Source organism: Berghia stephanieae, chromosome 5 (genome assembly GCF_034508935.2).
Source record: "Berghia stephanieae isolate SIO BIC M18660-M18661 chromosome 5, UCSD_Bste_1.3, whole genome shotgun sequence".
Lineage (NCBI taxonomy): Eukaryota > Metazoa > Mollusca > Gastropoda > Nudibranchia > Aeolidiidae > Berghia > Berghia stephanieae.
In genome coordinates, this window is record NC_088364.1 from 41,697,164 (window position 1) to 41,716,242 (window position 19,079).

At 36.6% G+C, this 19,079-nt stretch overlaps 1 protein-coding gene across 4 annotated transcripts; it reads left to right on the plus strand.

Moving 5' to 3' along the window:
• The first annotated feature begins 1,583 nt into the window (after positions 1-1,583).
• On the plus strand, positions 1,584-16,586 carry LOC144972940 (putative ATP-dependent RNA helicase DDX5). Of its 4 annotated transcripts, none has more exons than XR_013645455.1 (14): positions 1,584-1,777; positions 8,267-8,504; positions 8,744-8,840; positions 9,430-9,563; positions 9,726-9,791; positions 10,206-10,347; positions 10,661-10,821; positions 12,025-12,197; positions 12,569-12,679; positions 13,006-13,067; positions 13,407-13,466; positions 14,660-14,862; positions 15,693-15,926; positions 16,430-16,586. XR_013645455.1 is itself a non-coding variant. In XM_078914778.1 (13 exons), exons 1-13 carry the CDS (start codon positions 1,740-1,742, stop codon positions 16,498-16,500), a joined length of 1,587 nt encoding a protein of 528 aa, XP_078770904.1. In that variant the 5' UTR covers positions 1,584-1,739; the 3' UTR covers positions 16,501-16,586. The 4 variants fall into 4 exon arrangements, 2 of the variants coding, with proteins under 2 accessions (XP_078770904.1, XP_078770905.1); XR_013645456.1 differs by having other exon boundaries at positions 1,613-1,771; XM_078914778.1 differs by lacking the exon at positions 14,660-14,862.
• The last annotated feature ends 2,493 nt before the right edge of the window (positions 16,587-19,079 follow it).

The following is a 19,079-nucleotide window of genomic DNA, read 5'->3' on the forward strand; positions in this document are numbered from 1 at the left end:
CAATATCTATTATTATTATTATTATTATTATTATCAGACCATTATTTATTATTACTATTAGGATTAGACCTACAGATAGACGGATTGATCGATCATGGAATTCACATATTTTCATCAAAATATCACTGCATTTTGTTTGTTGATTTGTTTTTCCAAACGCTGATCTCTCTCTCTCTCTCTCTCTCTCTCTCTTTATTTTCTATCCTAGAATCATTCGATCATTGTTTGTACGAATAGATCCAGCGCACCACTTCACATCACACAAGACCATAGCCCTACTATAATACCCTTTTAGTACGCCATGCACAAGACGGTTTCAGCAGCCCGACGATTAGCCGAAAAAAACCCAAAAAAAAAGCGTCGTATCTGCTCTTTCTTCGTATCTGCGGGTTGGACATTGGACAGGGTTGCTAGTTTGGCCTTCTGGTGGTTGGCCTTTTCCCAAGCCATTTGGCCTCCCAAAATTTGGTTTGGCCACTTGGCCTCCTGTGACCAACTTTTTGGTCTCCTCTGACTTTCTCCGTTATATTCGGTTGTATGTGACATTTTTTCTGAGTCTCAAGTCAATTATTCGTTATTTTTCCACATATATGTTCCTTTAACTGGTTGTGTCCAGTTCTCAGTCTGAAGATGATGACCTGTTCCTTTCTGTCGAGCACCTTGATTGGGTCATTCATGTTGTATTCTGGGTGCTTCTCTCTCCATCTCTGAGACTGGATAAATTTGGCCATTTTGTTAATTTCTCCTGTTGAGTACGTTGGGGAGGGTTGCTGCATGCGACTGCCTGCCTTTGCCAGTTGGTCAGCGATCTGATTTCCAAGTATCCCACAGTGTACTGATGTGGAGGATGTCCAGAGCAGGTGCCTCTGGACAATGTGACTGCGGACTTGAAAATGAAAATGGACATCATGTCCTAATGGAATGTCCAAGGTACAACCAGTTGAGAAGGAACTTCTGGCCTGACCCAACCCCATACTCAAAGAAGCTGTACGGCAGTGAGGACGACCTCAGGACCACTGTGGGCTTCATTCACCAGACCGGACTGACCATGTGACGTGACGGGAACGAAGAAGAAGAAGAAGAAGATTCGTTATTTTCTCGTTGCGCTGATTACAACTCAAATATGTGACCTATGATGTTGTTTAAGTTTAAAAGGAAAAATTCAACGATATCAACAAATGCACAGAATCTAGTGAGAAATTGCAATGGCGAAATGGTGTTTTGATTAAGGTGAGTACAGCGAATGTTCCTTTAAATTAATTTTCTTTTTTCTTCTTCAAAAATGGGGGGAATAAATTGTTTAACAAATCTAAAGAGTTTTCGCGAGGCTAAGGTGGGTTTGGTGGTATTTGGCCTCCTGCCGAAGAATCTGGCCTCCTGCTATAGCTAGTTTGGTCACTTACTAAAAAAATGATCTGGCAACCCTGATTGGACAGAGCGTGTGTCTCCGCCCACGATGAAGATATTTATCATTTATACAAGTTATCATGACGTAGCGATACAACCATGACGTAGTGCACAAAATTCTATATTAAAAGATGACGAAAAATCTATATTTGGTATCATTCATGACGACAACCAATGAGAAGCATTGACGGCTGCTCACCGCTTTCGTCACTTTACTTGGTACACTGTACACTCCTTTCTCATTTCACCCAGAGCCAAGCACGTTGTGTCCGAAGTCCGATTGTCTCTATTAAAAAAGACAGATTTTAACTTTTATCCTTTAAAGATACAAAATGCCAGGAATTGAATCTAGGAACAATCAAGGGTATGGGTAAGTTGTGTTTTGTGTTTATAACCCATTTTTGCAGGGCTACTTAACTTTGTGCCAAGTCAAACTTGTCCGTTGCCGTTACTCAACTCAAATCAACATTGAAGAAGACTGATTTCTACCCTTTTCTGTGTATTTTTATGACCAGCCCCCCAGTACGTAAGCACGGCCGCTTACCCGAATTTAAATTATAATTAATAACGTATGACGTTTGTAGAAATGAAACTCCTTTCAATGTGGACTCGTCAGTGAGCCACATGCCACGTGCCACTGCCACTGCACCCTCCCTCACGTGTCGTACATAGATTGTATGACCGTATTTATTGTGTTAATCAGATTAAAGGTTCTTCCAACTAATTAAAGGCGTGTTGTAATGAATACAGACTACTTCCCCTCCCCAATTAGAATTAGGTGCTAACAGTAACTGCCATATGTCATCATATTCATATGGGAGTTTTAAAAAAAAATTAAAAATTGAGCTTTTATATATAGTGCAATATCCACTAACCACGTGCTCAAAGCGCTTTACAAAATTACAAGGGATCCCTGGTCAACAGCAACATTTAACATGTAGGACGGGACATAATGCCTCTTAGGCGATATTATTACAATTTTTCGGACAGACAATGCTGTTGACGGCCAGGTACTCATTTTACACCTGAGTAACAGGGTGAGAGAACGCTGTGATTATCCCCAGACACCTGTCTGGGGATAATGAAAATTCGTTATCCCCAGACATCTGTCTGGGGATAACCAAAATTTGTTATCCCCAGACATATATTTGAAACTCCACTCCTTTAAACAATTATCTACATGCCAGAATATGGAATGTTTCCAAAATGCACATAGAAATAAGGAAAGTTAATAAAATATCTATAAAAACATAAAATTAACCAACATTAAATCAGTTGTTACTACATATACACAATATGCGTCGACCTCGAAGTGGGTGTCATGGCCGAATGGTTTAGTCGTCTGCCCGGGAAGTTTTACCAGAATCAACGTTGGTTCGAATCCTGGTTCTGCCACTTTTTTTTTTTTTTAATTCCGTCTCCTTTTCTTTTTTCTTTTTTTTTTTTTTTTTTTTTTTGTGCGAGTCTATTTTTTACTCCTTTTTGTTTGACCTTTTGCTCCGTTTCTGAGCATGAAAATTTTTTTTTTTTTTTTTTTTAAATTGTTTGTTTTTTTTCTCCTCTATCTGACCATTTGGTCGCTCTCTGAATATTTCTGTTTGTTTGCTTTTTAATCATTTATTCTTTTTAGACACTTTGAGATCGGAGTGGGGACGAATATAATGACAATTTTCTAGAAACTAGAAAGGAACTAAGAGAGAAAGAGAGAGAGAGAGAGTTTAAAATAACCAAGTGTCTGGGGATAACAAATTTTCATTATCCCCAGACAGGTGTCTGGGGATAATGACAGCCGTGAGAGAATGTAGGTAGTTGCATGAAAATTTGAGATTGCAGCAATTGTTTTCAAAATAGTCTCATGCTATTCTGCAAGAAATACACTTTTCAATGGTACCAAAATTATGACAATGTGACAATTAGAACCAAAGTTACGGGATTATTAGTCCGCAAAAGTGGACCAAAATACTTAATATAATATAAGAGGAAAAAAAAACTAAAACTGTGACCAGAGAGCAACCGAAAAGCGGGGGAAATGGAAAATCACGGTTATTTGGGGTGGAATACATATAAAACCATATATCAAAATGATCGCAAAGGAAAGACGAAGCAAATTTTAAAAAAATTAAATGATTATTATGCAATATTATGCAACGTCATGCAATTACATAACCCTAGAAAATGAAAAAAAAAGGCGCGAGGAACGGGTAATAACTTTAAAAACAGATTTGAGGGTGGTCTTCTTCCAGAGCATGCTTACAATACTATGGCTATGATTAATTTTGAACCCAAAAAATTGTTAAAACAAGAGGAAAGGAGCGTAAACGTGTGAATTTTAGACACTAAAGTTGTGTCCTTGGGGAAGGCACTTAATATTTGGCATTGGCAAATGAGCAACAGACGAAAGATGACTGGTATTCGGAGAGAAGAAAAAAAAACAAAAAACAATGAACAGGGCTAGAAATAAAGTTGAACAAGTGTCAGTAAATGCAACTTGCAAATTTACTGCCCAATGTTTTTGCATCCTTGGACAAGACATTTGGGCACCAACAGTACTCGGGAGAAACAAGCTTGCCGCTTTATATATGCAAACATGGTCAGTGATAAAAATGCAAAATTAAAAACAAGAACTACATAAGAGTGGTAGAGAAAACTTAACCTGAAAATGCAAAATTGAATATTACGTAACATATTACATAATAACAAACAATAAGCCGATAAATACCGACACTTTGCAAACTTTCTGCAACATAGGCATGTCATATATCAAACTGAACATCTCGAAGAGATGTATCATATGACTAACTATTAAACTACATTAAAATTGAAATGAACTTTAGAAAATTTGATAATTGCTTTGCATTCAACATCACTAAGAGAACAGATAATTAAAGGGTACTCACGTACTGACTCGCTTAAATCCATAAGATGGCTGAGATGTGGCAAAAGACAGAAAACAAAATCTAGGCACTCTGGGTTGTTGGCTGCATGGAATGTAGACACAGGCAATATCCAGGTAATGATACTGAATAAATACATCGAAGTCCAAGCAATGATACAGAAGTAGTTGGGGGAGACTGACGATCGAATTCATGTTGTTACTTCAATTTCATATTTAAAAATACAAGATAGATTATTGGAGCTGGAGGCGGCAGATGATCAAATTCATGTTGCTATTTCAATTTCATATTTAAAAATACGAGGCAGATTATTGGAGCTGGAGGAGGCAGACGACGGGAGTTGGAGGTGGCAGACAATCAAATTCATGTTGTTATTTCAATCTCATATTTAAAAATACAAGACAGACGACTGGAGTTCAAGGCGGCAGACGACTGGAGTTGGAGGTGGCAGACAATCAAATTCATGTTGTTATTTCAATTTCATATTTAAAAATACAAGGCAGATTATTGGAGCTGGAGGAGGCAGATGACGGTAGTTGGAGGTGGCAGACAATCAAATTCATGTTGTTATTTCAATCTCATATTTAAAAATACAAGGCAGATTATTGGAGCTGGAGGCGGCAGACGACGGGAGTTGGAGGTGGCAGACAATCAAATTCATGTTATTACAATTTCATATATTCAAAAATACAAGGCAGATTATAGGAGCTGGAGGTGGCAGACAATCAAATTCATGTTGTTATTTCAATTTCATATTTAAAAATACAAGACAGACGACTGGAGTTCGAGAAGGCAGACGACTGGAGTTGGAGGTGGCAGACAATCAAATTCATGTTGTTATTTCAATCTCATATTTAAGAATACAAGACAGACGACTGGAGTTCGAGGCGGCAGACGACTGGAGTTGGAGGTGGCAGACAATCAAATTCATGTTGTTATTTCAATTTCATATTTAAAAATACAAGGCAGATTATTGGAGCTGGAGGAGGCAGATGACGGGAGTTGGAGGTGGCAGACAATCAAATTCATGTTGTTATTTCAATCTCATATTTAAAAATACAAGACAGACGACTGGAGCTGGAGGCGGCAGACGACGGGAGTTGGAGGTGGCAGACAATCAAATTCATGTTGTTATTACAATTTCATATATTCAAATATACAAGGCAGATTATAGGAGCTGGAGGTGGCAGACAATCAAATTCATGTTGTTATTTCAATCTCATATTTAAAAATACAAGACAGACGACTGGAGTTCGAGAGGGCAGACGACTGGAGTTGGAGGTGGCAGACAATCAAATTCATGTTGTTATTTCAATTTCATATTTAAAAATACAAGGCAGATTATTGGAGCTGGAGGAGGCAGATGACGGGAGTTGGAGGTGGCAGACAATCAAATTCATGTTGTTATTTCAATCTCATATTTAAAAATACAAGACAGACGACTGGAGTTAGAGGCGGCAGACGACTGGAGTTGGAGGTGGCAGACAATCAAATTCATGTTGTTATTTCAATTTCATATTTAAAAATACAAGGCAGGAAATGAAACATGAAAATGTGGTGTCATAATGAACGTCTGACTCTGAAAACAAAAAAAGTACTTCGATTATGATTAAATCAACAAAATTAAAAGTTATATAATAATTTTTGTTGTGGTAAAGAGTAAAGTAATGAATGAAATATACTTTCACTTGAATTGACTCTATCATGCTATTCTGTATTATTTGTATTGAAATTAACCACATTAAATTAAACCAACACACTTAACCTGCAGAACAAACAAAAATAAAAGATAAAAAATAATATCAGTGGAACATAATTTTTAGTTGTCCGGTATCATCCCAGTTAAAAAGTCATTTCAGTTTCAACATTCATTCATAAAATAAAACTAAAATTATGGATGGGACTATTTTCAGTCTTTTTACAGCAATTATTCAGCTTGAAATTATTTATACAAGTCACAAAAGCAAACGCAGTCGATAGTTTACAGACTGCACTGTACACAGGAGACTCGGGGATACATCGAGAGGCAATCCTGGTTGGCCGTCGCCAACTTCATGAACACGCGTCGTATTTAAAGTCACTAAAAGACGCTTTCGCCAGCATCAATCACCACCAAAATTCACACAAATAGAGAAAAATGGTTGGCGAATAATATAACATTAATTAAAAATAGGTAATATAATGAAAAATGTATTTAAAATGAAGTTAAAACTTACCAAATTTTCAAACAGCTGGCATCTGAACAAAGAATGAACGGATTAAAAATCTGAAAACGCCGCCTGATGCGCTGGCTTCTCCTCTTTAAAATGAGACCGGAAGTGACGAAATTAGTGCACAGGAAGCGATTCCACGGCAATGGAAGTAAAACTATGTTCACCGGTTAACACAATTTTCACTCCAGAGCCGTAACATCGATATCGGGGCTCGATCAGCGGCTCAGCCACGGGCGATGCGACTACCTAGAGAATGTGATAAAGAGCCTTTTCCAAGGACTCAACTATGCGCCGAGCAGGAGGCTTGAACCCAGGACCTTCCGATTCGAAAGCGAATGTCATACCACTAGACCACATAGCCGCACAGTTAGGAGTTAGTGTCAAGAGAGGCTCTCTAAATCCAATAAACTACGCCCTGGCCCTGGCAAACCCTGTGCTGTAGCCTATTACATTCCTTTAACTCAACTTTAACTTTATCTCATTAAAAAAAAAGTTAGAATTAGATTTTCCTTCGGTTTTGAATTTATAAAATGTCACAGTGAATCTGACGCAGATGAAGACTTGAGATAATTGTTACAATTGAATTGATGCTTTTTAGAGAAGGGGTGTAAAGTTATCATATTAATAAATGTTTGGGGGGAGGAGGTGCACAAAAATTCTGAAAGAAATATGCAAGACATTTTCAACGTTTCGATTTAGATTTATGAGTTTTCCGATATTTTATATGAAGGGCTGCAATATAACATGTTAATATTAATATAGCCTACCCAGATAATCACGTACAGTGAAAATAGCATTATAATAGTATTAGTATAATTTAAAAAAAAGAAAAGAAATTGTCTTCTTTAAGTGTCTAATCCAGTACTTTCAAGGCTAGAATCCAGTAGGTTATCACTACAGCTACAGAGCCAGTTGGTTAAGTGATATTTAATCACGTCTTCCTTAAGTGTTATAACCCTAATTCCACTTCTATTATGGTTTGAAATTCTAACATGGTGTCATAACTTTCCCCCCCGTAATTTTGCGATTACAAAAACAGATGTAAGGGGAAAATTTCATATCCAGGAGCCACTTCAATGACAATTAAGATTTATACTTAGTGGCTCATCTGCAGTTTTATTTATTCAAAGAGACATTGAAGTGCTTAGGGTTGTGACTCGGGTACAACTGATCACTAACAAAGTTGTCAGGCTTTCGCTCGACTGGAAATTTTTAGACCATGAAAGTAATGAAAACTTATTTTAGTGGCCTGATAGCCTAGAGGCCAATTTTATCTTTGGATAAATAAAACTAATTTAAGGTGAGCAACTACCTATATTTCCTAAAAGTCATTGGTGTCTGCATATAAAATTTCTCCAGATAGACCCGTGAATGTGCTCCATTAACGGAAATACAGAAAAACACTATATGATATGTCTGGTCTACCTCTATGGCCTCTCAGCCCCTTTGTATTATGACCAATTTATTTACTATATACAAGAAAATCCTGTCCTTTGTAGAATATTAAAGCTTCAAATTATTCAGGCCCTATTTTCTCTCACTGCTTTGTCTGCAATCTATCATTCTCACTTTTCATATCGTGTCAATGTCGCTATGCAGGTTTTTAAAAACGAAAATGTATGCACTGAAGTGAGTCACTAATTATATATATAGGAAAAATTTAGGACGAACATAATGTTGCTGTAGAAAAGGGTGTTGTTTAAAGTGGATTGCACTGTATTCAATTTGTTCATGTTTTAACAAAATTCTCAGTGGCAAGTACAGAGCCAATGGAGGTGGCAGTTGGGGAAACAGTGGTGGAAATTGGGGGAGCAACAATGGAGGACAACGCAATGGTAATAGAGACTACAAGAAAGGCAGCAGTTATAACTTCAGTGACGAGAACAAGAATGGCACCAGCAATGGCAATAGCTTTGGTGGACTTGACAAATTGCCTCCGTTTGAGAAAAATTTTTATAGAGAGAGTCCTTCAGCTGCAAACAGATCGCCTGTAAGTCTTTTCAGTTTGTTGTGCCTATATGGATTAAAATCCATAAGTTTACTTTTTTACATATTTCTGATTGAAACAAAAGACTATCCTTTATTAAAAAGATGCTCTTTGAAGGCATTTATTATTTTGGTTGGAATAAATAACTTTCCATTGCTATTAATAAAATTTGAAGCTATATCAGTATCAGAGTTCGGCGTTTTGTGCCAGAATGATAATTTTCATTTTTATAATTTTACCAGATGGAAATCCAACAGTTTCAAAGTGAACACCAAATCACAACATCTGGTCGTGATGTCCCAAATCCTGTTCTGCAGTTTGAAGAAGGTAACCTTCCAGGTAAGCCATTTGCAGCTTTTGGTCTGTATCTTGAAATACTTCAAAATACTATAAAAGTACCTTTTTTAATAAGTATCACTTCCCCAGTGGTAAATAATTTTTTTTTCCTGCACAATTTTGGATACATCTCAATTGTAGTTTGAGAGTCGTATTTTATCAAATATATTGTGAAACATGTCTAGATGGTTCATTTATTGACAGAATACATTGGTTCTGTCCCTTTGTAATGTACACAATACCCTTGACTACTCTCACCTGATAAGATTTCTTGGGGCAATTTTTTTTTTTCAAAGAGCAATCTATAGTTGTTTAAGCTAGTTAGTTCCAATTTGTAGAACACTTTCCACTAGTTATGGGACTCCCACACAGCAATGTTTCAGTTTCTTCCTAAGATCTGGAGGAAAGTACTTTGCGATGGCCAAGCATACTATCCGAACAGAAGGAAATAACTGGTGTTAGTCAAAATCTATAAGTTTTGCTACCCATAGTATATGATTGGTAATTAAAAAAAGAATTATTGTAGGTTTGCTGGGTTATCTTTCTTTGAGGTTTCATTGTTGATTAAAAAAAAAAAATTATTTACTTTCAGGCCCTGTGATGAAAGAGATCCGCAAAAACAACTGGGAAAAACCAACTGCTATCCAGTCAATGTCTTGGCCCATTGCCCTCTCTGGGAAAAATATGGTTGGTATTGCACAGACAGGCTCTGGAAAAACACTTGGGGTGAGTTTTCACACCACTAGAACTTGTACTTCATCTTCATCGTCTGTTTATTTTATTTATTTGAGTCATTGAGATTTTGTCTTGATGTGACCTAATATCACATGTACCATAAAGATCTCTTTTAATACATTTTTACCAAAATTATTTCTTTTGTTTTACCAGTTTATGATGCCAGGTATTATTCACATGACCAACCAGCCATGGCTTGAACGCGGAGATGGCCCCATGGTGAGTTCAACTTCATATAGAACCTGATTTTGTAGCCTCGGTCCACCATTTATTTTAGAATATCTGACACTTTTAGTGGATCACCCAATTCTAACTACACTGCTGAACTGAACGTTTTTATTTAATTCTGCAAGTGATTTAACTGAGTTCATATCTCTTCCCTCCCCCCCCCCCCCCCCCCCCCCCCACACCACACACACACACCAACTAAAACAAAAATAAGATCTTCAGTCTTTATCGGGGATTACCAGTTTAATTTTCAGGTCACTTTGTTGTTTCAATACTTATTAAAGTAAACTTTCATGGGACGGGTCAGGAGTGATTGGTTTTTATATTTTTTATATGCTTGGCTGTTAAACGTATGCCCCTCAACTCTTTTAAATTTGAATCTTTGATATGCCTGTCTTGCTTCAGATTCTGGTGTTGGTGCCCACAAGGGAATTGGCCCAGCAAGTGTTGGAAGTTGCATGGGAATTTGGTAGATCTGCAAATGCTAGAAGTGTTTGTGTCTATGGTGGAGCGCCAAAGGGACCACAAGTCCGGGACCTCCGATCAGGTGGGTGTATGGCTGTTTTTGTGTCATTTTTTGATTTGATTTCTGAAAGGGTGCTACCCTGGTACATTAGTCACTTATTTGGATGAGTCTGGATTATATCAAAACAATGAATCCCATGCTTAATTATTGGAGTCCCAATCAAGAACGCCTGGATTAGAGAGAATTTCCCTTATCTCTTCCACCTGAATTATGGGAAAAGGAATGTATGGTGGTTATTTCAGTCTTGTTTTATCATATATGTATTTCATGTTAAACTTTGTTATTTATAGTTACATTTATTTCCATTCAAATATTTATTCCCTTTTTTTCCCAGGTGCTGAGATTTGCATTGCAACCCCTGGTAGGTTGATAGACTTTTTGGAGTCTGGTGCAACCAATCTGAGAAGGGTTACATATTTGGTTTTAGATGAGGCTGACAGAATGTTGGACATGGGTTTTGAGCCCCAGATCAGGAAGATTTTTCAACAGATTAGAGTAAGTTTGATGCTCTTTATTTTTTGATCGGCTTCTATTTTGTTGTAACCAGACATTACCAAACCCTTGGAATTTTTCGTATTCATATATGTACTTTAGAGATCTGGGTGGGGATCCTGACCTCCTATAGTGGGCAGGGAGGTACATGCTGTGTCTTCTATCCCCCTATACCCGTTTTCCAATTGTTTCCTGTCATTGTCTTGGAATGAGATTACTTAGTTTTGTTCTGATCCTTGCCGGAGTTCCTTGGCTGGGAGGGAAACAGTCGAATGATAGTTATAGTTTTGGGAGATGATATTTTTTTTCCTTGTATATCATCTCTCTGTTATGCATTGTATTATGTTTTGTTTACATATTATATTATATGATTGGTAGACATTTGAGTGTATTCCTCTTATTTGGGACCTGTGCTTGTGTCTGGATGAGACTTTTAGGTGATCTCAAACTTTGACGGTGTGCTCTTGGAATCTACATCTATTCCCTATTTGAACCAATTCCCCTTTGTCTTACCTTTTCTTTTGTGCTTTAATTGTAATTTTAGAACTTTTTACTATCCCATTTTCTTCCTTTTTACTGGCGCTGATATAACCTTGTGTTGCAAGCGCCGTAAAACCCTTAAATACAAAACAAAACAACGAACTTTAGACATCAGCTACGAATTTATGAAATTGTCACATCTATTACAAATTTTTATGCAACAGTGGGTATTATTTTAGTTGAAACTTGTAGCGGAAATCATGAGTATTCACTTTGACCAGATACAAAAGTGACTTGAGTCACCCTAGAGAATTAAGTTGTGTACTGCTCAAGTTTTGTTTTAAGGCTTTTTACACCGATGAGTGAAATTCTATATTGACATTTTTGTGTCTACGAATGGCTACTAATTATGGCAAAATGGGTTGGCAAGTCTATTTGGGTTTTAAAATATTTTTTTGGCTTTGGTAAATTCTTGTGAATCATAAGTACATAGCAAGTTATTAATTATGGATGTGAAATGTTTTTAGAATTTTTAAGATATTGGAATTGATTCATTTGTATATTTTATTAGTATCACACTGGCCAATTTTAATTTCTCTCAAAATTTTAAGCTTTTGGATTACATTGATGGCTTGAATTGACATGGACAATCCAGAACTTGTTCTATTTGTTTTGTTATTTAGCCAAAGTACTGAAAAATAAATTAAATGTACATATTATTTCCAGCCTGACCGACAGACTCTGATGTTCAGTGCCACTTGGCCCAAAGAAGTTCGTAGACTGGCAGAGGAATTCTTGGGTGAATATGTTCAAGTCAATGTTGGTGCTCTAGAGCTGACAGCTAATCACAACATTTTGCAGATAGTTGACGTATGCAAGGAATATGAAAAGGAAGAAAAGTGAGTTGGAAACTGACAGTTTTTTTGTGTGTTTTTTTTTTTGCTTTAAAAAAATCCAGATTTGAAGAAAGAGCATTCACACATTATTCTGTTGAATCATTCTTTAGTGAATCTTGCTTTCTCTATGTTGTATTTCCAGAGTACTAGATGATATAAGCAAGCAATAAAGTTTGGCTTAAGATTTCATAATTGTCTTGGTTTTAGCCCTATATTAATGACCATCGTTAGTGCAGAATTTCAGTGATTGACATCAGATACCAAATCCTTTCATTGGCATTAGGAGTCATATTTTGTGATTTTTCTAAGATCACAGAGAGAAATTCTGGGTGTATGATTGTTACATGAATATGAAATTTTTTTTCTTTTTTCAGACTAGTGAAACTCATGACTGAGATTATGAAACAACAGGATAAAAAAACTTTGATATTTGTAGACACAAAAAGAAAGGCTGATGATCTTCAAAGACGAATGAAGGGGGATGGGTAAGTTTAAACACTTATGAAACATTTTAGGCCTGTTTCGCCTTTGTGCATAGTCTCTTCCTTGATACAGGGTATGGCTGATTCATTTAGGCATATTCCATCATTTTCTTTTAAACTCTTGACCCTCTAAAGTACTGGTGGGTTGTTGTTTTTTCTTGTCTTAATCATAATGCTTTGTTGGGTGGGAATGGAAGTTTGAATTCTAATAATAAATTGTCTCTTGCCAATATTTGTTATATTTTGATATTTGGTGGGTGCTTGTTACTTATTTCTTTTTCTTTTTCGTCTCTGTCTCACCTATCTTATTATTCATTGTCGTTTCACAGGTGGCCAGTCCTTTGCATCCATGGGGACAAAACTCAAGAAGCCAGAGACTGGGCTCTTGGTTGTAAGTTTTTTTTTTTTTTTTTGTTTCTTTTTCTTTTTCTGTTTTAGTTGTTTGTTATTCATCTGTATAGCTTACTTTCATGTCCATTGCCCTTGTAGATTTTTTGTATTTGTAACTACTGCAGAAGAAATTGTAAATAGACATTAACTAATACGGTTTAAAAATTTTATTACAAAAGTTTTAACACGATAGAGCAGCAGTGGCCTCTCTGGGTCGATAGATATTGATCAAAGCTAGAAGCAGACACCTAAATGATATGATAGTGTTGAAAGCACCGTTAGACATCTAGAAACGATTTATCTCATAATCAATACATATGTAAATGCATTTCTGTTTCAGGTTTCCGCAAAGGTAACAAGCCTATTCTCATTGCCACAGATGTTGCTGCCAGAGGGTTAGGTATGTTGCGTAAAAAGTTTCCATACTTTTCCTTCTGCTTTTATGATAAATATTTTAAGTTGATCATTGCTCTCAGGGAATTTACTCTATAGTTCTTTCCATGGTTTTTTTTCCTGGCTTTTTCTTTTACTTTTCCTTGATAGATTGATCTGAATTTTATGCAACTGCTAGTTAATCATTTCACGATTGATGTATGGCGGTGTGGCTGAACAATTTAGAAAATATTTTTTTGGTGTATATTGGTGGGTATGTGTATGTGATTGTACAGTCCACTCTGGATAATTGCAACACCTTGGGATCAGCGAAAATGTTGCAATTAACCATAGTTGAGTTTCCTGTCCATTATTGCAACATTTTACACATATGGTAATCTCCAACCCATTGTTTTAGCATTGTTCTTAGTCCACAGTCTGAGCAGTTTGATTGATCAAAAACCATTTGACAGTCCTGTATACATTTTGACAAGCTAAAGCAGCTTTGATGCAGGCCAACATCTTATTCAGATTGAATTTACTTTCACTCATAAGGGATTATTAGCCTTGATGAGAGACAATGAGCTCTCGCCAAACTTATTGGTCACAATGCAAAGTTTTCAATCCCGAATCAAAGGATATCGTTCAGTCTCTCCTTACAACTGTCATTGTATTCTTCTTGTTAGCCTATACCCACCCCCCTCACCTCCTATCTCATGGTCACAGATAACCTCACAAAGCCATGCCCTCTTTTGTAACGAGTAGAGTGGTGACACACTACTGTAGCATTAAGCGCTGCCCATTCTCGATTCTTCAACCTGTCGTGATTTCACCCATGATGAGATTTTGTTTGATTTATTGAATTTCCCTCTTTTTGGGATTGAAATTTTGTTGCAATTAACCAGAATTAATTCCGTTTCTTGGGGACTGTTGTGATTATCCGGAGTGTACTGAAGTGACTGTTAAGTTACTGATGTTGTTGGTACTAATTTAATCCTCAAAGTTTATTTTGAATGTTCAAAATGCAAATTTTTTTTTTCGTGTTATCGTACATTGGGCATGAGACAGCTAGCTTGCCATTTTATAAGATTTTTAAACTGCCTTGTTTATATATTGTTAAAGATATTTATTTATTTATTTTCATTTTTGTTTTTTTGGGATACCTCCTTTATGCCCTTTTAATACTGTTACTAACTTATTACATTGTTTATGTTTTCATAGCCTGATATAGGTGTGAAGCAGATCATGGAAGAAAATTGAAAGCCTGTTATAGGTGTGAAGCAGATCATGGAAGAAAAATGAATGCCGGCATCAAAGATCTCACTGTGGGCACTGACAAGGAGAGGCGTTTGTAATCTCGAAGTTGATGCCAGTTCTAGTCTTAGACAAACTATGAGCTGATCGTCAGGTAGTGCGAACCGGGCGTAAGTACTGAGTGGCAATTTTCTGGGGTGGTGAACATGATTAGGTTTTAATTATTCAAATATTCATTGTAAGGATGAAACATCTGACGCTCAGAAAGAGAAGGAAAAGGAAATAAAATTTCTACTAGGGGAGATGTTTTCATCTATGAATTGTAAAGTTTTGTCGGTTGATTTCACATTTGATTCATATGAGACATTTGCAGAACACCTCATAACACAGACAGACGGATAAAAATCACTCTCACAGAAGCTGGTCTTGATTGACATGCTAATATTCTCCTCTTCACTTCGAGGAGGTTAACTCAGGATAATTTCTTATTTCTAATTAATAGCTTGTGAAATCTGTCATTTTCTTCTTTACATATTTGTTCAGTGACTACTGTCTTCCCCTATAGTGTAATGATTGATCCACCCCTTAAGTATTTCAACATCTATTGCCACCAGTCATATAAAGCGCTTTGATGAGCACTTGAGATTTCTACGCTATCTCTGTGTTAAGACACATTGTTGTGAGTACATGCAGGAGGTTTTGTGTCCGGATGCTGCTGCATTTATCCTCTTTCTTAACCCCCATTGCTGTTCCCATCCGTCAATTTTATGGGCAGTCTTGACACAACGTCTCCAGTATGTGCTCAGTCTAGTTGTGGGCCGTTTGGAATTGAATATTTTAATTTTGTGGGTTGGGTTTTGAATTGGAAATCAAGAGTTAAATTTAGAATGGCTTTGTTTAAATGAGTATTCCTAAATGGTTTTATAAAGGAATTGGAACTTTTCTGTTTATTTGTATCTTCTCGATAATAATTCATGCCTTTTTGTTTTTTTCTCCATAGATGTTGATGATGTAAAGTTTGTGATCAACTTTAGTTACTCTAACAATTCAGAGGACTATGTCCATCGTATTGGTCGTACAGGCCGTGCTGGTAACACAGGAACAGCCTACACATTTTTCACAGATAGTGATGGGAGGAAAGCAAAAGATTTGATTCAAGTTTTACGTGAAGCCAAGCAAGAGATCAGTCCTAAATTGTTAGAACTTGAACAGAAAAATCGTTTTGCAGGCAATAGTAAGTATTTAGCACCATTTACAGTCCTGCAATTTTTACATTTTTGTTAAGCTTGATATCCTTTGCCAGAGCTGCCTGCTTGATAATATAAAAATTTGTAGTTTTTAGGAGATAAAAATAGTATTCTCTTTGGTTTACTTAAAAAATCAACACTTTACTCTCACAAATTTGGATCCAAAGTTTCATAGTTCTAAGATTTTTAACTGGACAGAGACTGCAAGTACATGTGTCAGGTGTATGCAATAGCAATGATTAATATATACATAAAATTGGTGCTTTCTTCTTAGATGCATGCTGTAGGCATTGTTGCTCTGATTTTTTGGAGTAGATTGTCTTTTCTTTTATTTTTTTTCCCTATTCGACTTACATGTTTTGCAGTAGATTGTCTTTGTGTTTAACTATTCATTTGAATTGTTTGTTGGCTTTGTTTTCTGTTTTTGATGTTAATATTGCAATGTGATTTGATATCCTATTTAATATGCGTTTTCCCTCCTTTGTTTCAGGGCGTTGGGGTCAAGGTGGACGTGCATATGGTGGTGGTTTTGGTGGCTTTAGAGGAAATCGACGTTATTAGTTACAGTGTATTGTTTTTAGACTTATTTATTTCCACATAGTGCTTGTATGATATCATTGTTGTAAATAATAAACATTTGTCATATATATAACTGACTTTTTCCCTTCATATTCGTCATTTGGTTACTTTGCCATCATTTGTGCTTGTAGTGGGGATCCTTCTACTTTGTTTACCTTGTTTTCATGTTCCATTGTCATTCTTTTTACTGACACTGAAATAGCCTCCTTGTTTTCTATCTTCATCTTGGAATAAGTTTACTTGGTTTTGTCTTGCTGGGTGGGGTTCCTGACCTTCCATACTGGGTGGGGTTCCTGACCTCCCATAGTGGGCAGAGAGGTACTTACTGTCTTCTATCCCCCTGTATCTGTTTTCCAAGATGCTTTCTGTCTTTGTCTTGGAAAGAGATTTCTTGGTCTTGTCCTGGTCCTGGCTGAGAGGGAGACAGTCAAATGTACAGTTAGTTTTGGGAGATGATATTTTTTTCCCTTGTAAATCATCTCTCAGTAGTGCTTTGTATTGTTTTATTTCTATTATATATTATTTGTAAAACATTTGAGTGTATTCCTATTTGTGGGGACATGTGCTTGTGTCTGGATGAGACTTGTAGGTGATCTCAAACTAAGTACTTTGACGGTGTTCTCTTGGAATCTACATCTGTTCCCTATTTGAGCCAGTACCCCTATGTCTTACTTTCTCTTGGGTGCTTTAATTTTAATTCTAGAACTTTTTACTATCCCATTTTCTTCCTTTTTACTGGCGCTGATATAACCTAAATGTGTTGCAAGCGCCGTAAAACCCTTAAAAACAAACAACAAACAAACATGACCTTCCATAGTGGGAGGGAGGTACATATTGAGTCTCCTATCCCCTTATAGCTGTCTTCCAACATGCTTTCTGTCTTTGTCTTGGAATGAGATTACTTGGTTTTGTCCTGGCCCTGGCTGGGAGGGAAACGGTCAAATGCATAATTTTTTTCCTTGTAAATCATCTATGTTTTTTTATATTTGTTGTATTCAATGTAAAATGTAAGAATTTGAGTGTAATCCTCTTTGTTGGGTTTTGTGCTTCTGTCTGGATGAGACTTATAGGTGATCTCAAACTATGTACGTTGGTGGTATGCTCTTGGAATCTACATCTGATCCCTATTTGTTCCCAGTTCCCCTTTGTCTTACTTTCTCTTGGGTGCTTTAATTGCCATTCTATAACTTTTTGCTATCCTATTTTCTTCCTTTTTACTTTTACTGGCGCTGATATAACCTAAAGGTGTTGCAAGCGCCGTAAAACCTTTAAAAACAAACACATTGATCCTCATGGGAGACTATAATGCTAAAGTTTGGACTGACAGACAATGAGCGATGCATGGGAAAGGAGGGAGTCAGAGAAAGAAATGAAAATGGACAACAGTTAATTGATATTATTATGTGCCTTGACAATGGTCTTGTTATAGTATAGGCGTGGAACTGTGTTCCAGCAAAAGAATATACACAAGCTGGCCTATATCTCACCCAATGGAAAAACAAGAAATCAGATCGACCACATTGCCATCAACCAGAAAAAAGGAGTTCCATGAATGAAAGTGAAAGATGTCAAAGCTATTCGAGGGGCAGGCGCAAGCAGCGACCACTTCCTACTACTTTGCAGAATACAGTTGAAACTGAAAAGAACACAGAAAAAAAAGATCAAATGAAGAATTATTTGACACAGGGACTACGCAAATTGGTTCATAAATACGTACATGAAGTTATAGAAAATTTGGTGAGGGACATTATCATTAAGTTTGAGACAGTACAGTAGGTAATTGTAAAGCTGGAATATCTTCTCTATCTCATTTATTTCCTCTTTACTGGCGCTGAAACTGAAATGACCTAAATGTGTTGCAAGCGCCTTTAAATTTAAACATTTGAAGACAAAAACAAAACGTATCCCTCAAGATCTTGTGTCCCTTTTCATTATGCCCTGTCCATGTTATACGCCAGTGAACTTACACTTAATTTTCCACGAGCCCTATGGATGGGTCCTGATTCAAGCAGATTCTTGCAGAAGTCAAATATTTCTTTTTCTTGGAGATGAATTTACAACTTTTTTGCTGTGAAGGCTGGAATCAGAAAGAGTTTGAATGTCTGAGTGGATGTTTGTGTAACTTAAGGCAAAGCTATGAGTATGAGCAGCTGTAGCTTTTATAGTTATAATTATAGGTTTGCTTTATGACTTTTTTTTCATGATAATAAAGTTTTGCAATACTCTCGTCAGTGTGAGACCAAGATAATTTCAGATTGCCGCATCTTGGATCTTGTCCTGATCTCTGTTGAAATCATTTTCTTTTCGGTGTTCATTATTGTATTATTGAGACAAATGCGGCCCCCGTTCAAACATAGGTGAACTCCAATGCTGTTGATTGATGTGGCTATAGATTATTGTTTTAAAAAATTAGATTTGGACTTTCGCGAAAGAACAGTCTGTCCGTGAACCTAATGGTTTACAATCAGAACTTTAATTTTAAAGGGGAAATATTGATTTGAAGCAAGTTCACAGATTCACAGGTCTTTTTCCGAGGCTGATCCTCTCAAGACCAACTGAAC